The sequence below is a fragment of the Diadema antillarum genome, unplaced genomic scaffold (genome assembly GCF_040938485.1).
Source record: "Diadema antillarum isolate AM-2024a unplaced genomic scaffold, OU_Dant_1.0 scf00000019, whole genome shotgun sequence".
In the NCBI taxonomy this organism is placed as follows: domain Eukaryota; kingdom Metazoa; phylum Echinodermata; class Echinoidea; order Diadematoida; family Diadematidae; genus Diadema; species Diadema antillarum.
In genome coordinates, this window is record NW_027270908.1 from 1,772,024 (window position 1) to 1,791,134 (window position 19,111).

A 19,111-nucleotide genomic window follows, 5' to 3' on the forward strand; every position below is an offset into this window, starting at 1 on the left:
TAACTCTTTAAGTGCCTAGACACTCAGCTAAACTTGCCTAGCTTTTGCATCAGCAATTAGTTATCCCTGCAAAATGTAATCTACATTGTACATGTAGTTGTAAAGTTGACCAGTCCACTCAGATGTAGTGAACAGGCCTCAGTCCAACAGGAAGGCCATGGTGATACAGTAGGGATTAGGGGGATTAGGTAATCTCTATTCATTGACAATTAGTTTCCAGACATCTGTTGTAGCTTGCAAGCAATGCACTCCAGTGTGCATGCCAAACGGCAAACAAAGCACATTAACACTCTGTGTGCCACATCCATGTATATTTCTTATTCATAGGTGCATGTACAGTATGTCTGTAAAATTTGTGCACATTTGACGCATTGGCACAGAAAAGGTTAAAGGTTAATGAGAATTTGTGGAAGATATATCTGTATTACACTCTTGAAATGTGGAAATTGCTTTACATAGATGTTTCATTGTGGGATCCAGTCAAAATGAGTGTGAAGTAAAACAATTTCTGCCGGTATGCACTGATTGGTTTTTGTCCCCATGATGACCTGTGTAGACAAAGTGCGCTGACCTTCAAAACCAGGCTCAGCCGGAGCTGAGGGAGAGAGCGACCCTCCAGGCGACCTTTGAGGAGAAGTACACTGTCCTCATCAAGTGGCTCGTCAACGTCGGCGATGCTTTCCTCATGGCCAACAATGACATGGGAGACCAGATGCAGACCACCATGGACTTCCTTGAGGGGCATGAAAAACTACTGACAGAAGTTAGGGTGTGTGGGACTATAGTGAAATTGACTCTCGGTGTCTACCAATGACAGTGCAGTTTATAAGTATTCAGAGTGTAAACATGTTATAGTGTTTAATATGATTTCGTTCCCTGTCCTATACTCATTCTATATGTTCACCAGAACTAAAATCAACTAGAACCTCTTCTTTCACCTGACCTCTGCTATAAAAAGTTGCAAAATAGTTCCATTAATACAGTCCCTGAATGTTTTACAATCAGTGTAAACAATTTTACCTTTTTATATTTGCCCTGTAATGCCACCTTCCCCTTTAACAATTCAGATTAAATGTAATTGTATGATTTTACCTGTTTACAGAAGCCAATATGTGTTTGTCTCATATTTGTGGTTTGCAGGACTTAAGGTGTAGTGGGATTGAATAGGTGAGAAATGGAGTCAAAATTTCTGATGGTGACTGTCTGCATGTACATGTACATTGTAATCCTGTTGAGGCTGGGATTAATTGTCATGTACAGTAAACTTCACTTTTATTAGCGTTGACACCACACATTGTGTCCTGCCTCTCAGATGGAAGTGGTGTAAATAGAATGTTGAAACTTTTTATGCAGTTAATGGATAGAAATGGATTTTTTGTGTCTCTTATCTGTACAGGAGAAGACCAGCCAGGTGGACATTGTCCTTGAGATAGCCAACAAGCTGGGAGCCCAGAACCGCTTGAGTCCAGAGCAGACCAACAAACTGCAGCAGCACTGGACGCGGGTCACCGTCATCGTGGAGAACCGCATCAGGGCCGCTCACATCTACATCAAGTTCCACAAACTTGTCAAGCAGGTGAGGCTGGATGCAATCCCCCGAGGTCCAAGCAAAAGGTGTACTCTCTCCTTTGTCCAGAATATCTCTTAATTTATGCCAATGTGTTGAAAGTTTACATAATTTTCCTCATGTGATGTCGTAACAAGCTATTAAATTCCCGTGTTCCTATGTACATGCATTAGTTGTTGCAATGTCAGGCAAGCCGCTTAGAAGCTTTCTGGCAGTCACAAGCATACATGTACTTTCTCATCTGTGTCATAAACTCTGATTGTTGACATGAAAATTTTGAAGATGTTACTAAGTATATGTGACCGTGCACCTCAAAACAAACAAAAAGTCGCCAGACATGAATTTTTAGTTAAGACCATATTCTGAAAGAGCAGACTTTAAGCTTTAAAATGATGTATAACTCAAATCAAATGGACTCTCCTAACCTATCTAAATATTGGAAAGAAAGCACAAACTCAGGAAAAGTGTGAACTGAGAAAAGAGGCTCTGAAGTACAGTGTCTATTCAAGCGCTTAATCTTTACCAAACCGTGCTGGCTGTGCAACGAATGGGACAAAGAACAGGAAGTAAACCACCAGAGTATCAACAATGAACGGATTATCAGATTAAATTGAAATTAAGCATACCTCATTAACAGATTCTGTCCATACTTAATGCCGACTTTCAAAGCAGTAGCACTATCCTTTCAAAAGTTATTAGAGTTGAAAGTGAAGAGTGTGGACAAGGTTTTTCAGAAATGAAAAAGGGATTCTAAAGACACACCTAATCACACTATTCTACCAAAAATGTAACGAGATAAACTGCTAAAAAACACACTTTCCTGCCCGTTTTATGATACCAAATTTTAGCATAATGTAAAAGAAGACCCGCTCTTTCAGAAAATATAAAAAAAGTCAAGTTCGGCTAGGTTGATCCATTTCACTTATTTTCAGTCCTCACGCAAAATCAGTGCGTGCGACTTTATGTTCGTTTTGAGGTGCACGGTCACATATGTAGTTCCATTATCCCTCTCAAGACCATAACCTACAAGATGCCACCGACATCAGATGGTGGTTGTTGTCATGGTTACATGGAAGTTAAAGGTCCTGTTTACCTTTAGGAGCAGTGATTTAAAAAATGTTCAAGATATCACATTTGATGCATATATGTAGGTTAGCTGTATCACAAAACATCCTACCACATGATTTTTTTTGCAATAAAACCTAAAATATAAGGAGATATCACTGTTTTTCTCATTATACCATAACTGTAGACGGTTTAGTCTGGAATCATTTTTATTATAACTATTGATCACACTTTGTATATTTAACAATGCGTAACATCGATTATACTGGTTCAAATTTTTTACAGTGGTTGTTTCTATCCCTAACTCACATTTTAGAACTATTTTAAAGCACTAATGCTGGGTTTTTGTTTCATCTGCAATTTGTAGATTATGCCTTTAACACTTTGTGTGCTATGAGTGGCACTGAACCCCATGATGTTATGCACACTGTCCAAAGTCCCTGGCATGGAAAGGGTTAAAGGCATAATTTTCCATTTGCAGATGAAACAAAAACCCTGCATTAGTGCCTCAAAACAGTTCTAGAATATGAATTAGGGATAGAAACAACCAATGTCAAAATTTGAATCAGTATGATCAATGTAAGTGTTGTTAAATGTACAAAATATGAACAATGCATGTATAATAATTTTATTTTTTTTTCAGACTAAACCTTCTACAGTTATGGTTGATTGAGAAAAAATAGTGATATCTCCTTATATTTTAGGCTTTATTGCAAAAGATTTATATGGCAGTATGTTTTTTTTTTATACAACTGACCCACACATATGCATGGAATGTAAGATTTTGAACATTTTTTAAATCACTGCTCCCAAAGGTAAACAGGACCTTTACGCGTTTGTATGCTTTGAGTGCCAATAGGCACAGGAAAACCCATAATATTATTCACACTGTCCAAAGTCCCTGGTACAGAAAGAGTTAACCGTCAACCTCCTTCATCCTCCAGCTCTCCAATGCTATGGAGAACATGGAGGACCAGCTGAAGTCTGAGGAGACCAAGGATGTCCGTACCCTCCGCAAGGTGACGATGCAGCGCATCCACGAGAAGTGGAACCAGATGGTGGAGATCAACATCCAGCTGGACAACAGCGGCCACAGTGTCCTCAATGAACTCCACAGGGTAAGATTTGGGGGAGTCTTTTCTCAGAGACTCGGTGGTCCTGTCTCAGTTTAACTCTTTGTCGGCTTTAAGTTCCTGGCACAGAAAGGTTTCATGGTTAGAATTTTCAGTAGTGGAAAAAAAAATCTGTGATATGTCTCATTGATTCACACTTTGCACACTGTTATAGATCTTATTGTTTAGGTACCAACGATGTCATCATACACTAGAAGGGAAATATGTAAACAATTTATACAATATTTATGGTTAGATCACTGTGGGCACTTTGATTTTTTCATGCATTTATTTATATATTTTTTTGCACTTACATGACATTTGTGGGTTGTAAGGCATCAGTTTTATATAGCAGTAATTATTATTCAGATGTGATTCTAATATGTTGAAGAAACTACTTTAGATGATATCCTTTGTGTTAAAGTTTTGTTTAGAACATAACCTTTGGTTCAACTAAGTATTCCTTTGAAGCATTGTCTTTTTGCCCAAAGTGAATAAAAACTGTACACTATAACTGACAACTAAGATCACAGACAAACAAAAGCATGCATTCATTTCATGAAAATAACACATTCATTGCAAGACATTGGGCAGGGGGATTTTGACATCTCTCAGCTTATGTTTACTTTTCACTCACAAAAGCTGTGAAAATATGATTTCTTTTCCCACAGAAGCTTGTGAATGATTTTTTTTCCCCATGCAAACTTCATGATTTCTCTTCCTACACAAGCTTGTGAATTATTTTTTTTTCCCATGCAAACTCATGATTTCTTTTTCCACACAAGATTGTGAATGATTGCTTTTGCCAAGTAAACTCTATGATTTCTTTTCCCACACAAGCTGGTGAATGACACCCAGCTGGTGACCAAAACGTCCCGTCACTACGTGGAGCTGATGCTGAGGAACTTTGGAGAAAGGAAGATCTTCCTGGAGGAGTTCTATGACTCGCTCCACCAGCGATATTCGGCCGAGGAGACCTTCAAGACACAGTGGGAACACTTTGTGCGTGATGCCCGCAAGGTAAGGGATGAATTGTATACAGGCTGTCCTCAGTGTGTATCAGATGAAATATTCATGTCTGAATATTATCCCTTTCATCTCTACATCCACCATAAGACCACTGCACACTACACGACTTTACCACAATTCACCGGTTGTACAACCTATTGACCGAGAGTGTGACGTTACCAGCCTTGCCAGTTTCTGGTGGTGCGACTGGGTAACACTGCCGGTTGTGAAGATTTAACATGGCAAATTTTCACGTCAAATTTTCACAACCAGTTTTCATTACCAGTCATGGACTTTCAGCCAATCATGCAACAGTATATGTGCTGAGGCCAGTCGTAAGCCTAACTACACTGTATGTGATCTGATTGCATAGTGTGTAGTTTCGAGACATGTAACTGGTCATGTGACCCAGCTTGCCTCCAGAGTGGTTCGATTGTGTAGTGTGCTTCAGGACTTTAGACACCATATCATCATGCCATATTGGACTAAAGTACAACAATGAAACTACCACTGTATGAACAATTCGATGAATATCAGCACCGTATGGATCTGTCACTGTGCATATACAAATATTCGTAAACCTTGAAATTATTTCTATATGACTTTCACAGAAGAAGACAAAAAAAATCCCTAAACTATTTCATGACTGTAGTTGTAGATGGTTTCAAAAATTTGTCATTTAACTTAGAAGGCTCTGGAAGATACAGTATATATCATTTCACAAAAAAGGAAATGCCTTAAGATTACTTTGCTTGGTGTAAATACAAAACTCTTGTCATTTACACCCTGGAGGCCCAAAAGATTGTACCAACTCCTACATTCAAAAAGGAGAAGTTATACTGTAAGAACCATCCGTGGACTTCATTTTTTCTTCTGACTTTATTGTTTAATTTTCTTGATTATATCACACATACTGTAGCCAATCTGTGATAAAAATGTGCAATAGACCTGGAGGTAAGAGATTATTAGCATCACTTGATTCCTGCACCTTCTGCAAATCCTTTGCTATTTCAGACAATCGAATTCGTTATCAACATGGAGGGCAACGTGTTCCCCCGTCTGATGTCTGACGCCCAGTCTCTGGCTGATGTCAAACGGCAAGAGACTGAAACCTTCCAAGAAACAGTGACAGTGAGTCTTAATGCTTCTCATTTTCCAATTAAAAATGGGTCAACAATGACTGTAACTGAATGCTATGCTGCCAAAAATTCCAATTTACATACAAAAATGACAACCCTGGTAGAAAAACACTCACCTGAAAACTCAACATTGACCGATGTGACCTTCTTGTAATGTACCAGGGTCACATCAAAATGTTCTTGCTGTATCTAATTTCTAACTGCCCATACACTCAAAATACATGTACTTGAGTCTTTCCCAAATTGTCTGTGCATACCAGCCCCTTCAACTCACCAGCCACAGTGCAGAGTTGTACATCTACACATGTATCTCTTTGTTCTGTGGTAATACCTTGATAATCCAACATAACAGTGAACAGTTGAACACAAGTGATTAAAGGATAAGCTGTCTGATGCTAATCCTCTTTTTGTGTCTTTATTTCACACCTTGGATTAAAGGGGTGACACTGGGGAGGAATAGAGGGGTATTGTTGATATGGTGGGAGGAGGGATGGAATAAGAGATTCTGTGGTTGTTCCTTTTCAGTTCACAAATGACCATCTTTTTATTTACCCTATGTAAATAACTAGCATGTAATTTTGTACACATGTTCATATACAGTATATCCTATGTGTTGTTTTCGTGCATCTCATGTATGATAATCTTGACAATTTTGACATCATAATTTACAAGCAGATGATTAACAATGGCCATCTTTGCTCAATCCAACCCAAATTCTCAATCTTCCCACCTCCTCTTCCTCCTAAAAAACAGCGTGTGACCACCGAGGTCCAGATGCGTCTGAAGACAGCCGAGATGCTTGGTGCCAAGGGAGACACGGGAGGCGAGAAGGAGCGCATCGTGGAGAGACTGACCTCCGTCCACCACCAGTTCATGAACCGAGTCGCTGACTACCAAGTGGTCCTCACCCTCAGCATCGACTTCTACCAGAAGGTCAACAAGGTAATGGTCATTTTCTTGGACTTTGCTTTCATAATTATTGCTGATAATTGATGAACCTTTGTCTCTTGATGTGTTGTATTTTATCAGTTCCATCTTGTAGATGTGGCAGGTTTCGTCTTGGCAAAGTTGCTAGATATATCACTCGTGCCCCCTCCCTCGTCCAAGTGGGTCTGAAAGATTTTTTTCATTTTCTTGGACTTTGCTTTCATAATTATTGCTGATAATTGATGAACCTTTGTCTCTTGATGTGTTGTATTTTATTAGTTCCATCTTGTAGATGTGGCAGGTTTCGTCTTGGCAAAGTTGCTAGATATATCACTCGTGCCCCCTCCCTCGTCCAAGTGGGTCTGAAAGACTAACTACACTACTAGATATTTGTTAACATTTTGTCTCTATGATTCATTCCTGTTCATAGAAGAAAATTAGTAAGAGCTGCCTCCCCACAAAAAAAAGGAAAGAAAGAAAATGAATCAAAGAAACACATAACAAATGAAAAACCAAAACAAAGGGTATGGCATTCCATTAATGATGCCCCTCTCCCAAAGCAGGATTTAGAAGCTTACGCTAGTCTCATTCTACTAGGAAGTTAAATATGTTAATCATCTGTACTCATTCGTAATGAATATCCATAAGGAAAGCCCAGAAAATTAGGACATATCCTTAATATCTTTATTTGTGGTGCCAGTGTTGTTGAGACAGACTGTGTGATAATCAAACACCAACAGGTGAACAAGACCATGGACGATGCGATGGCATCCTACCGCAACGCGCCCCTCCCGACCCAGACGTCAGAAGCACAGATTAGACTCCAGCAGCACGAGGAGGAGAAACGATACATCACCGAGCTCTACACCACCACCACCAAGAAGGGAGAAGAAGTCATTGCCAAGATCAGACAAGCTGTGAGTCTCCCCGGCTCTCGTCTGGTCAAAAGTCGTTCTCAGTCTGCCGAAATCATATTTCACTGAAGTGCTCTAGTAAAGTTTCAAAAGGATAGCACTTTTAATTTCATTTAAATTTGAAATCAGTTGTACGTTATTACAAAATGTAGTACATAATATGAAGTATACATTTGTGGATGACAAAAGTACAAGTCAAAAAGTATCATACAAATTGTATGTATGAGTCATTGTATAATGAGAAAACAATGCACACTTTGCAATTGTGATAAAAGTAAATATGGTGATGGAAAAGAGTGATCTACTGAAAAGCGGAGCTTGTAAGACATGGATCACTCAAAAAAGAAAATATACCAATGATGTATATTATGCAATCATTCTGTTGTTTTGTGTGAGTGTGAATATGTCTCGGAAAACTTGCCAGATGTCAATGCAGTTTTTCATGCATTGATATTTTTCTTTTATAGGAGTGAGAAGAGCAAAGATTTAAATGATTAGTATGAAATAAGGAAACCACAAATTTACAGAAAACCTGCCGATACAAAAGCTTTTTTTAATGAATCTTCCTGTCTGGAATATGAGGGAGGGTATGTAAATCCAGTTTGCAAGCCTTTCTTACTAAATGGAAGTTGTGATGCTAGAGACCTTTGCTGTTGGTTGCCATGGCGACTGAGTCTTCATCCGTCTCCATCTTGCAGGATCCGGTGTCTCCTGCCAGGAGAGATGTGGAGGTCACTCTCAACGCCCTGGAGGAACACAAGGAGCGCTGGCTGAATGAATGGAGCCGCTACCGACATGGACTGGTCAAGGCTAGCGAAGACACCAGCCTGAAGCTACTCAAGTCAGAGGTTAGTCATCAGCCCGTATGAGGTGAAATATTCATACAGGATCTTTTTGATGCAGGAAATGTGTTCTTTACAGTGGTCAGCCCATTATGAGTCAAGGTTTGTTAATTACAAGATCATTTTATTGCAGGCAATACATTCTTGTGTTAGTCAGCAGTACCGCTACTGTCACCACCATGACAACTACATCCATTATCTTCAAATATTTCCAGCTGTTTGCCATTGATTTTGTAATAATCATCTCTTGATATCTCGTGATATCTTGTTTGTAATATCATTGTGATGTAATTCTGCAATACACTACGGAACAATGTCTTTGAGAAGACAGTATATTTCATTAATCATTAATAAATCAATTAATCAATTAATCATCATCATCATCAGTACCAGTATGGTCAGTGTAAGGGCTATCACCACCATTAAGATCTCCACATTGAATTTTTGAACCATTACAATTACTGCTACCCTCCCACATCTATGGCCAGTTTGATATTGCAGTAGCATAGTCACACTTTGATATACATGTGCATGGTCAATTGAAGGATTGATTATCATCCTGCTTATAAGTATTGATGCATTTTCTTTTCTCACATCAAGCTGATCTTTCTTTCTTTTTTTTTGGAGCTAATTGCTCATATTGATATCAGTGCCACATTAGTATTTGTCATGGTTAGAGTCAGAGTTGGTAAAAATCCTCCTCTCTTTGATGTTTTCCTCCTTCAGCTGATCGTTCACCTCCAGCGTGCCGAGGAAGAGTTGGACAACATGAGGAAGAGCAAGGAATCTGTCTCCCTCACCATCGAGAAGTTCCAGGACTGGGAGGCTGAGATCAAGGTAACCTTCACACTGTTATATACATGGCAGTGAGGTGGCCCAGTTGGTAACTTAGCTGCCTTGCAATCAAATGTGACCCTGCACCTCAAAACAAACAAAAAGTCGCCAGACATGAATTTTTAGTTAAGACCATATTCTGAAAGAGCAGACTTTAAGCTTTAAAATGATGTATAACTCAAATCAAATGGACTCTCCTAACCTATCTGAATATTGGAAAGAAAGCACAAACTCAGGAAAAGTGTGAACTGAGAAAAGAGGCTCTGAAGTACAGTACATTGTCTATTCAAGCGCTTAATCTTTACCAAACCGTGCTGGCTGTGCGATGAATGGGACAAAAAACAGGAAGTAAACCACCAGAGTAACAACAATGAAGGTATTATCAGATTAAACTGAAATTTAGCATGCCTCATTAACACATTCTGTCCATAATTAATGGCAACTTTCAAAGCAGTAACACTATCCTTTCAAAAGCTATTAGAGTTGAAAGTGAAGAGTGTGGACAAGGTTTTTCAGAAATGAAAAAGGAATTCTAAAGACACACCTAATCACACTATTCTACCAAAAATGTTCGAGATAAACTGCTAAAAAACACACTTTCCTGCCCGTTTTATGATACCAAATTTTAGCACAATGTAAAAGAAGACCCGCTCTTTCAGAAAATATGAAAAAGTCAAGTTCAGCTAGGTTGACCCATTTCACTTATTTTCGGTCCTCACGCAAAATCAGTGTGTGCGACTTTATGTTCATTTTGAGGTGCACGGTCACAAATGGTTTGGGTTCAGTGCGGCTTAGAATCCCATTAAGTCTAATTATCGAACAATGTTGTGTGTTACCATACTGTCCTGTCTTTAGAGGCAAAACACTCTGTCCCTCGAATAGAACATAAAATGGACGTCTCGTGGGTGAGAGAGTCACAAATTATGTACGTAAATAAATCCCCCTTCTTTCATTCATCGTGAAGAGCAGGGTACATTATGTGATGAAGTGTTTTGCTTTAAGTACATACAACTGTACAACTTGAGGGAGAAAGGTTTGCGATGACACCATGTGTATTAGTCCTTAACCGGATCGTTGCTTGGCAGAAGAAGAGCCCAGAAAGAGGAGAATTGAAGAGGGAAGTGACGTACAACTTGACCCTGTGAAAGACCAGCTCGTGCAGCTGAATATGGACTACATGTATCTAACCATCTTTGCAGATGGAAAGTGAAAACAAACAGACAGACAAAGCATGTCCATCTTTGAGTGATATCCTATGATGTCTTTCCTCCATAGCAATTCTCATATAGTGTAGTAGACACTGGTACTCGAAAATGCACCAACTAACATTGCTCTTAGACTATACACAGTAGGAGCAGTATTTGTGAAAAAAAATGCAAACCAGTATTTGTCTAGACAAGAATTCATCAAGAAGAAAGAGGAGCATGTTAATTCAAATCTACGTAGAGCTACTCTGTACCTAAAGGTGCTGTTCTTTTTTAAGTTTTGTCATACCGTTCAATGTGTGCCAAACTTTATACTTCATACATTGTACAATGTACTTCAGCCAGGCTTTACATGAAATACCAAGTATAAGATTTAATGACAACTCAGCTGTCCTGTAAGTGAATCATATCAAATCAAATCAAACTTTGTATGACCTTGGAAATCCACAGGTCCTTGAAGATCAGTACAAGCACTACCTGAGCACAGCTAACATTGCTCTGAAGAGCAAGCCAGCCGATAAGCCAAAGATTCAGAAGGACATCGATGAGGTCCAGAGGTACTGGAGCAGCTTCGTCCGCAACGTCGATGACTACAGGGAGAAGATGGAGCTGGTTATCAACCTACGCAAGCAGTACCAGACTGTGAGTACTGTGCTTTTGTCTTCTCACTCTCTCTTTCTCTCTTTCTTTTTTTCTTCTTTTTCTAGTGTGCAGAAGGAAGTAATAACTAATTTAAGTGTTCTTGCTTTTTATAGTAGAGTTCCAAATTTGGCTACTTAGCAGTCACATGGTTCACTGCTGCTCAGATGAATAAATTTCAGAAAAGAATAGATAAAAGCAAGATAACAGACAAACTAGCAAACAAGTATAAGCTGTTAATATATGTACATGTATGTGTCAAGAAGAAGTAAGCACAGAAAGAGATAATGGATGAAAACCCATGTGAAGAACTACATTTTGTATGCCCTACAAGAGGGAAAAATAATCCACAGAACCAGTTTTACAGGACTTTCTCCGGCACTTAACCTGTTGAGGACGAGTCCCGAGTATACGCAGGCAGGTGTCTGTGGGAATTGCATGTTGTAGCAAAAACAGTCCGTCCTCAACGGGTTAAGATTCAAGCCAGGCTGGTAATGTACTGATGGTGTAAGGCCTAATTCAGTAAGATGTTCAAGACGCTGATGACTCCACCACTCTATGATTAAAAGTGACTTTACCTTCCATCATGGGTCTCTTCATTGCTGGTTGAGAAATCTTGCTGAAGTAAGCCGAATAATTTGCTGTCTATCCCACCACAGCTGGCTACCAATCTGAAGAGAGCTGACAGACAGCTGGAAGATCTCCAGCAGCCCAGGGTGTCCGAGACTTTGACTCTAGAGAAGTTTGATGATTGGCAGCATCAAGTGAAGGTAAGAAGGCCAATGGTGGATAGTTGAGAGGGAGCTAGATGGATAGATAGATAGATACTGTAAACACCGAATATTTCGCGAGGTTTTTATTTTTGCGAATTTCGCGAGTCAGGTGCTATTCGCGAAATTAAAAACACGCGAAAATATTGACTCCGATCCCGATGTGGATGTGATGTACGCGCGTACATTTCTCTGTTCAGTGCAGGAATCCACGATCGCGAATTTAACCACTCGTGAAATTGTCGGGAATTCCCGATTTGCGAAAATTTAGACTCGCGAAATATATGGCGTATACAGTAGATAGATCTGTCAGAAACTTTGACTCTAGAGAAGTTTGATGATTGGAAACATCAAGTGAAGGTAAGAGGACCAGTGAATGAATGGGTGAAAGGGGTGATAGATAGATAGATAGATACAGGTAGATAGATAGAAAGATAAATAAATAGATAGATTGATAGACTGGTACAGTGTACTTGTAGGTGGATAGATAGGCAGGTACACTCTAAGTAGATAGATTGATAGATACACTTCTAGGTAGATAGGTACATTGATGATAGATACAATGTAGATGATAGATACAATGTAGGTGATAGATAGATAGACAGACAGATATATACAATGTACATGTAGATAGATAGATTGATAGACTGTTAGAAAGATATGTAGATAGATACAATATGTAGATGTATAGACAGATAAATAAATAGACTGAAAAACAGATACGGTAGATACACAGATACATAGAGAGAGGGAGAGAGAATCATTCACAGTGAAAGTTGCGGTGGATTTTTTTCTTGGTAAGACAAACTCAAGCAGAGGAATATGGAAGATGATATATGAAATGTATTTATATGATCTACTACAGTACATCATACAGAGATATTATCACTTGAGAATCAAGTGATGTTGAGGCCATGGACCCATTCCTGGTCCCAAAGTAATGATATGGTTCTTGATTCTCTCGACTTTTAGCTGATATGATATTCTGGAGAAAAAAAAATGAAATTTTGTATCGTTCTGCATTGGAGTAAACCCACTGGTGTAGTGTCTAAATATTGATGCTTCCATTGTTGAGAGTAATGCCATATGTGCAACAACATACATGTACATATTGTGCACCTGTATGTCTTATACATGTACCTGCTATTATGAAAACATATCATTGTTGGGGCTACAAAATCTTGTCTGTCAAAAAATGTCAAATGTTCAGGAGAGCGAGAAATTATGGCAGCTAAAGCACTATAGTAACTGAAAACACCTTTCCTTTGATATGCTGTGGTGGCTTCATTTTTGGGGTAAGGCACCTAGGATTTGGACTGGGCATGACGTAACGTGATTTTCACCTACAATTGTAAATTTGAGATGCAGTACATTGTACAATGTATTTTGTCAAGAACGATATGCATGAATCATTATATGGTCTTTTTCTTTTTAATCTCAATGCCTCAATCAAAGGATCTTGAGAAAGATTATGACAACTACGTCAGCCGAGCCAACATCGTGCTGGACCAGAAACCTCCAGCCGCTGCCCTCATCGAGAGAGAACTGAGCGAGGTCCAGAAGTTCTGGTCTGGATTCAACAAATCCGTGGCCGACTACCGGGAGAAGATGATGCTGGTTGCTAACATCAGGAAACAGTATAAAGCTGTAAGACATTATGACATCGTTTGACTCTCCTGGATGTAAACTCATTTGATCAGTCTTTATACATGTACAATGTACTTTGCTTGGTTTGACAAGCATCATGAAATAACATACTCTACTTTAAAGGTCCTATTTACCTTTTGGAGCAGTGATTAAAAAATGTTCAAGCTATCACTTTTGATGCATATGTGCAGGTCAGTTGTATCACAAAACATCCAGAATTTTGCAATAAAGCCTAAAATATGAGGAAAGACACTCTTTTCTCATTTAACCATGACTGTAGACAGTTTAGTCTGGATTTTTTTTTTAAATTATAACTATTGTATTGTTCACCTTTTGTATATTTAACATTATTTCAATTCAATTTAATTTAATTCATTTTCATATTTCTCAATGAAGGAGTGTACATCAAATATAATAAAACATAGTGAATCATGATATCCGGCTTGGATGCACAGTAAATTAATGTAAACATATAAAACATAGCGGTTAATCATCGTACGTTAGGCTCTATGTATAACGCTAAAGAAATATAACGCTAAAGAAATATGATGGATCCTACTTAAAAGCGATATTCAACATTGATTATACTGGTTCAAATTTTTATATTGGTCGTTTCTATCTTAACTCGCATTTTAGAACTATTTTGAATCACTAATTTGGAGTTTTTGTTTCATTTGCAAATGATAAATTATGCCTTTGATAATTGTTGTTGTCACCGCTTTGTATGAAAAATGAGTAGCTGTTAGCCATTTTAAGTGCTTGTACTGTAACATATGATTGGATTGTAAGGTGACAAAACCTATAGGATATCAGGAAGATACAAAGGAAAGACTTTCAACATACAATATTACCCTGTATGTGTACAATGTATGTCCAGGACAGCATATATTGAAGATTCTTTCACACATTATAAATGGTTAAATGTTGAGCTTACGCACTTAATCTTGAATCAAGCACAACATGAATCAAGTCTGCTCATATTCTCTTCCTCCTCTTCCCCTCTCCCTCATTCCTCCTCCTCTTCCTTCTCTACCTCCTTCACCCCTTTCCTTCCCCTCCTCCTCTTCTCTGTCCCTTCTCCCTCCCCACCTTCTCTTCTTTCCCTCTTTCCGCTCCTCACCCACAGCTCATCGTCAACATGGAGAAGGTGGAGGATGATCTTCAGGATCTTGAGAGCACTCCGGCCTCGTCTTCCCTCATCATTGAGAAACATGAAGACTGGGAGGCATCCATCAAGGTCAGTTGACATGTCATGTGACTCTTTAGATCAGAACATAATTCTTTTTTTTTTTATCAGTATTTTGTCAGCTTTTGTCATCCCCTACAGACCAAATGGAAAAGGTTGAGATAATATTTGAGCAGTTTATATTATACATGTATGTCTTATGACAGATTGCTTATGTAACTTTCAAGATGAAATGCATACAAATACATATATACGCTAATGTTGATGTTTATTGGTGGCAGATGAATATTGATAACTTGTCTTTTTTGCCTTGGTTTGACAAATGTGGATGAACAAATTATATGTCATACATGTGCAATATATACACTATCTGCATCAAGAAGAAAACTTTCCAGATTAATATCTTTGTATTTGAACCAAATCATATTCTGTCTGCCTTTTTTTATAATTTTGCCCATAGGTCCTTGAGAAGGATTACAAGAATTACGTCAGTTCTGCCCACATCGCCCTCAAAAGTAGACCGCCCTCGTCTGGCATCATCGAGAAAGACTTGGCGGAGGCAGAGCGTTACTGGTCCAAGCTCAACAGGCAGGTCCAGGACTACCGACACAAGGTGGAGATTGCCTTCGACATACACAAGCAGTACAAGACTGTAAGTCCCCATAATCTCTTCCCAACTTCTTGCCTTCTAGAAATCACATATCTCTTGAATGATTTTATGAAATGATTTCATTGTCTATTGATTAATGTTCACAGATCTCTGGAATGATTTATTGTAATGCTCTTGCAATTTTGTACTTCAGACACTTCAAAGTGTTATTGAATGTATGTATTCATGTATTATACTTTTTAAGTATTGTACATCTGTACATTCTGTATGTTCATATTTGCAGAAATACTGATCTCCAGTGATTGAAAACTTAGGAAGAAAGAACTGTATTCACAAATTTGTTCATGTTTATGTGCATTGTGTCTGCTGATTTGGTGTAAATGATAATGAGATGTAAAGTTGGGTCAACTTTTGATATGAGGTTGGAATTACACATGTACTTACATGTAGGAGGTCAAAGTCATATTCTTTTCTGTATTTTCTTGAGATATACAATGTTTCTTTGATTTGTATGGTTTGGCTGGTAGCTTTACTTCAGCGTGATAAACACTTCTGATTTCAAATTTCTCACACACAGCTTGCAGTACGCATTCAGAAGGCTACCAAGCATCTTGCTGAGCTCAAAACAGACTTTGGAGAGAAGGCAGAGGATTTGCCAGAAGTCGAGAGAAAGTTTGCTGAATTTGAGGAGGACATCAAGGTACAAAGTCTTGTAAAAAAGAGTCTTTTGATTGAATTCCTGTTTTTTTATGCAATTGTGAATATGCTCATATCGCACCAATATTTGTTGTCATTTTTACAAACCTGCCTTGTAAAGAATTGGGACATTGAGTCCAGCAGTATTTGATTAGTCTGAAATCTGTTGTTAAACAGTAAAAGCCTTATGTCGTTAAACCTTACTCCATTTGCAAACCTGTGTCAGTAGATGAACTTTCGTAATTTATCTCTTGCAGCCGCTGACGCTGGAGCGCGAGAACTTTGTCACGAGAGCAAACATTGCTCTGTCCAAGAATCCGCCCAACGCATCGGCCATCAAAAGAGACGTTGATGACATCAATCGCTTCTGGAGCAAACTGCACGTCTCGCTTCAGGACCAGCAAAAGAAACTGAAGGCTGCCCCCAAGTTCCACGAACTCTACAAGACGGTGAGATTTAGGGCACTGTAACAAGGTTCCATCAACATTTGCTCCTGCGACAATTTCTCCCATGAAATATCGGCACGCTAAGCCAAACATAAATTCTACCCACAAGCATAACCCTAACCCTTACCCTCACATCAAACTAAACCCCAAACCCTATCACAACCCTCACCCTAACCATACATTCTTGAAGAAAATAAGACCGAAGCAATAGTTGTAGGAGCAAATGTCATGACACCCTATAACACTCACAGTTTACTTATGCATTGTATACATTGTGTATTTGCTACACATGTATTCTTGTCAATATATTTCCTTTGACTCAGTTTGTTTGCTTGTTTGTTTGTTTTTTTACACAATGTACAATAATAGGATAAAGAAATACATTCATTGTATAATGGGTGAACCAGAATGGGCTTTTCAAGTTGTCTATTTGAGTTTCATCATCACAACTTTGTTGTTGAAGCAACCTTTGCAAGGCAAATTAGTGTAAAATTCACAGCAGTAAATGCATAGAAATCATATTTTCTGGACAAATAATTTACAGAAATCGGTTATTCACAAAACTGTGGTACAACCTTGTTGTTGATAAGATGATGCCATCGATCACTCTCAGCATCTCCCCTTCACCCTCCCTTGATAGGTTGTTGAATGGCAGGTCAAAGCTGAGGACCTCCTCGTTGCCGTGGGGAAGAAGAAACCTCTCTTCACTGCCAAGGAGGAGGCGGCCGCTGTGCTGGAAGAAGTGGAGGACTTCATCGACAAGGGCGACGCCCGCCAGAAAGCCAGACTCTTCAAACTCAACGAGATGGCCATTGACCTCTACAGTAAGTCAAAATTGCAGCGACCTTTGAATACGCTACTTTAATACATTGGCCAGTACAGCAATTTTATGGTACATTGACCTATAAAATAAGTTCTCATTTTACCAACATCTGAAGTGTTTTTATTAGTTCAATGACCCCTGCAGTCTTTTTAAAGTAAATCCATGTGTATGTTAATGATAAGATGTTAGTTTATTGATCTCAGCGATATTCCACCCCAAATTGATTAACTACTAGTACTACATAACGACTTACAGGTTATGAAATGCTGCAATGTGAGCGAAAAGTGCGTGTTTATATGTTTATATGTTGACATCACATGAATGTGTTGATTTAATTGTCGATGTCATTGATCGGTGCCAAGAAAGATAATTTAGTCGTGCCCTCGTACAATAACTTGAGTCTACTGAACTTGGAAATCATACTGTTTGACTAAACATCATGTAAAGAAGAAATCTCTATAGTATAATGTACACTAGACATGTACTGATACCTGTCTATGAAAAACACAATAGTTGTCCATACTCTTATGCTTGCAAGTTGTGTTTTCTGTTTTCAATCTATTTGTAAAGGTCACAAAGTGCCACCAAGGGTGTCTTCAACCATCAAGACAAATCGTGAGTTGATTGACGAGCTCCAGTTCACCAACGATGAGCTTTTTGCTCTCGCGAACAACCTGCCAGTGCAAACTAAGCCAGCTGAGGCCACACCGGATGAGACTGTGGTACCGCAGATGCAGCGGGCGGTGCAGTCAGCACCGTTGGTGAGGGCACAGAAGCCCACCACTCAACCGCCCGGCCGGGTATCCGAGACAGTGGCGCCGAGCTACCAGCAGCCGGCGCAGATGAAACCATGGCAACCGCCTCCACCTCCCAAGCCTGTGCAGGAGAGCATCATGCCCTCTTACCAGAAGCCTGCTCAGATGTCGCCGATGGACCTTCCGCCGGAACCGATTCAGGTGACGGAGATCATCCTCCCAGACGACGAGGAATCCGGTGACTACCAGATACCGCTTGACCAGCTACCGGAGAGGAGCGCAAAGTCTATCAAGGTCAGAAGTCATAGGTCATATGATTACTGGTCACTCGAAAGCCCGCCGCACACTATGCGACGACTGACAGACTTTGGATCTAGGGGGAATCACAATAGCCTCAGAATAAACACGCTTGTTTATTTCAGATCCAAAGTTGCTTAGTCGTGCGACCAAAAGTCATATAGTGTGTGGCATTCTTTAGGGCGATCTGAGATCAAGTAATGGATATCAAATTGAAATGTCAATGTGCCTAATACAGTTTGTACATGTGCATTGTAGATCTGTAAAGATGAAAATACATGTTTGCAGTATTTCATGTTTTATATCTGTGGCATATCTTCAAAATAGAGATTAAATGTTAGGTGTGTGGAATGTTTGTATGCAAGTGCCGTCTTGATTGTGTATGTAAGTTGTACATGGCAAAATAAAAAAATCCTGGAGTACTTGACAAGCATGGTCATGTAGACTTGCACAATCTTACCCACTCGTTTGTCATACAGTTTAAACCCATATCAATAAATGAAAATATGTCCAACTAAAATGGTGCAATTTAATCTTTTTCTCCTTGTTCAAACAGCTGCTGTCTTAATTGTTGTTCCATTTTCATTAGGGAGTTGGGTTTGAATTTGATCAGGCTGTAATGTAAAGCT

At 39.1% G+C, this 19,111-nt stretch overlaps 1 protein-coding gene across 1 annotated transcript in view; it reads left to right on the forward strand.

Moving 5' to 3' along the window:
* The window catches only part of LOC139728705 (uncharacterized), a 169,470-nt gene that overhangs the window by 115,506 nt on the left and 34,853 nt on the right, over positions 1–19,111 (forward strand). The window contains exons 26-43 of the mRNA XM_071639651.1: positions 557–769; positions 1,397–1,576; positions 3,577–3,750; positions 4,585–4,764; positions 5,767–5,883; positions 6,645–6,833; positions 7,559–7,735; positions 8,431–8,580; positions 9,301–9,411; positions 11,064–11,255; positions 11,912–12,022; positions 13,478–13,669; positions 14,796–14,906; positions 15,316–15,507; positions 16,043–16,165; positions 16,419–16,610; positions 17,248–17,431; positions 18,001–18,479. Of these exons, the coding sequence (XP_071495752.1) occupies positions 557–769; positions 1,397–1,576; positions 3,577–3,750; positions 4,585–4,764; positions 5,767–5,883; positions 6,645–6,833; positions 7,559–7,735; positions 8,431–8,580; positions 9,301–9,411; positions 11,064–11,255; positions 11,912–12,022; positions 13,478–13,669; positions 14,796–14,906; positions 15,316–15,507; positions 16,043–16,165; positions 16,419–16,610; positions 17,248–17,431; positions 18,001–18,479 (3,267 nt within the window). The remainder of the gene's footprint in view (positions 1–556; positions 770–1,396; positions 1,577–3,576; positions 3,751–4,584; positions 4,765–5,766; positions 5,884–6,644; positions 6,834–7,558; positions 7,736–8,430; positions 8,581–9,300; positions 9,412–11,063; positions 11,256–11,911; positions 12,023–13,477; positions 13,670–14,795; positions 14,907–15,315; positions 15,508–16,042; positions 16,166–16,418; positions 16,611–17,247; positions 17,432–18,000; positions 18,480–19,111) is intronic.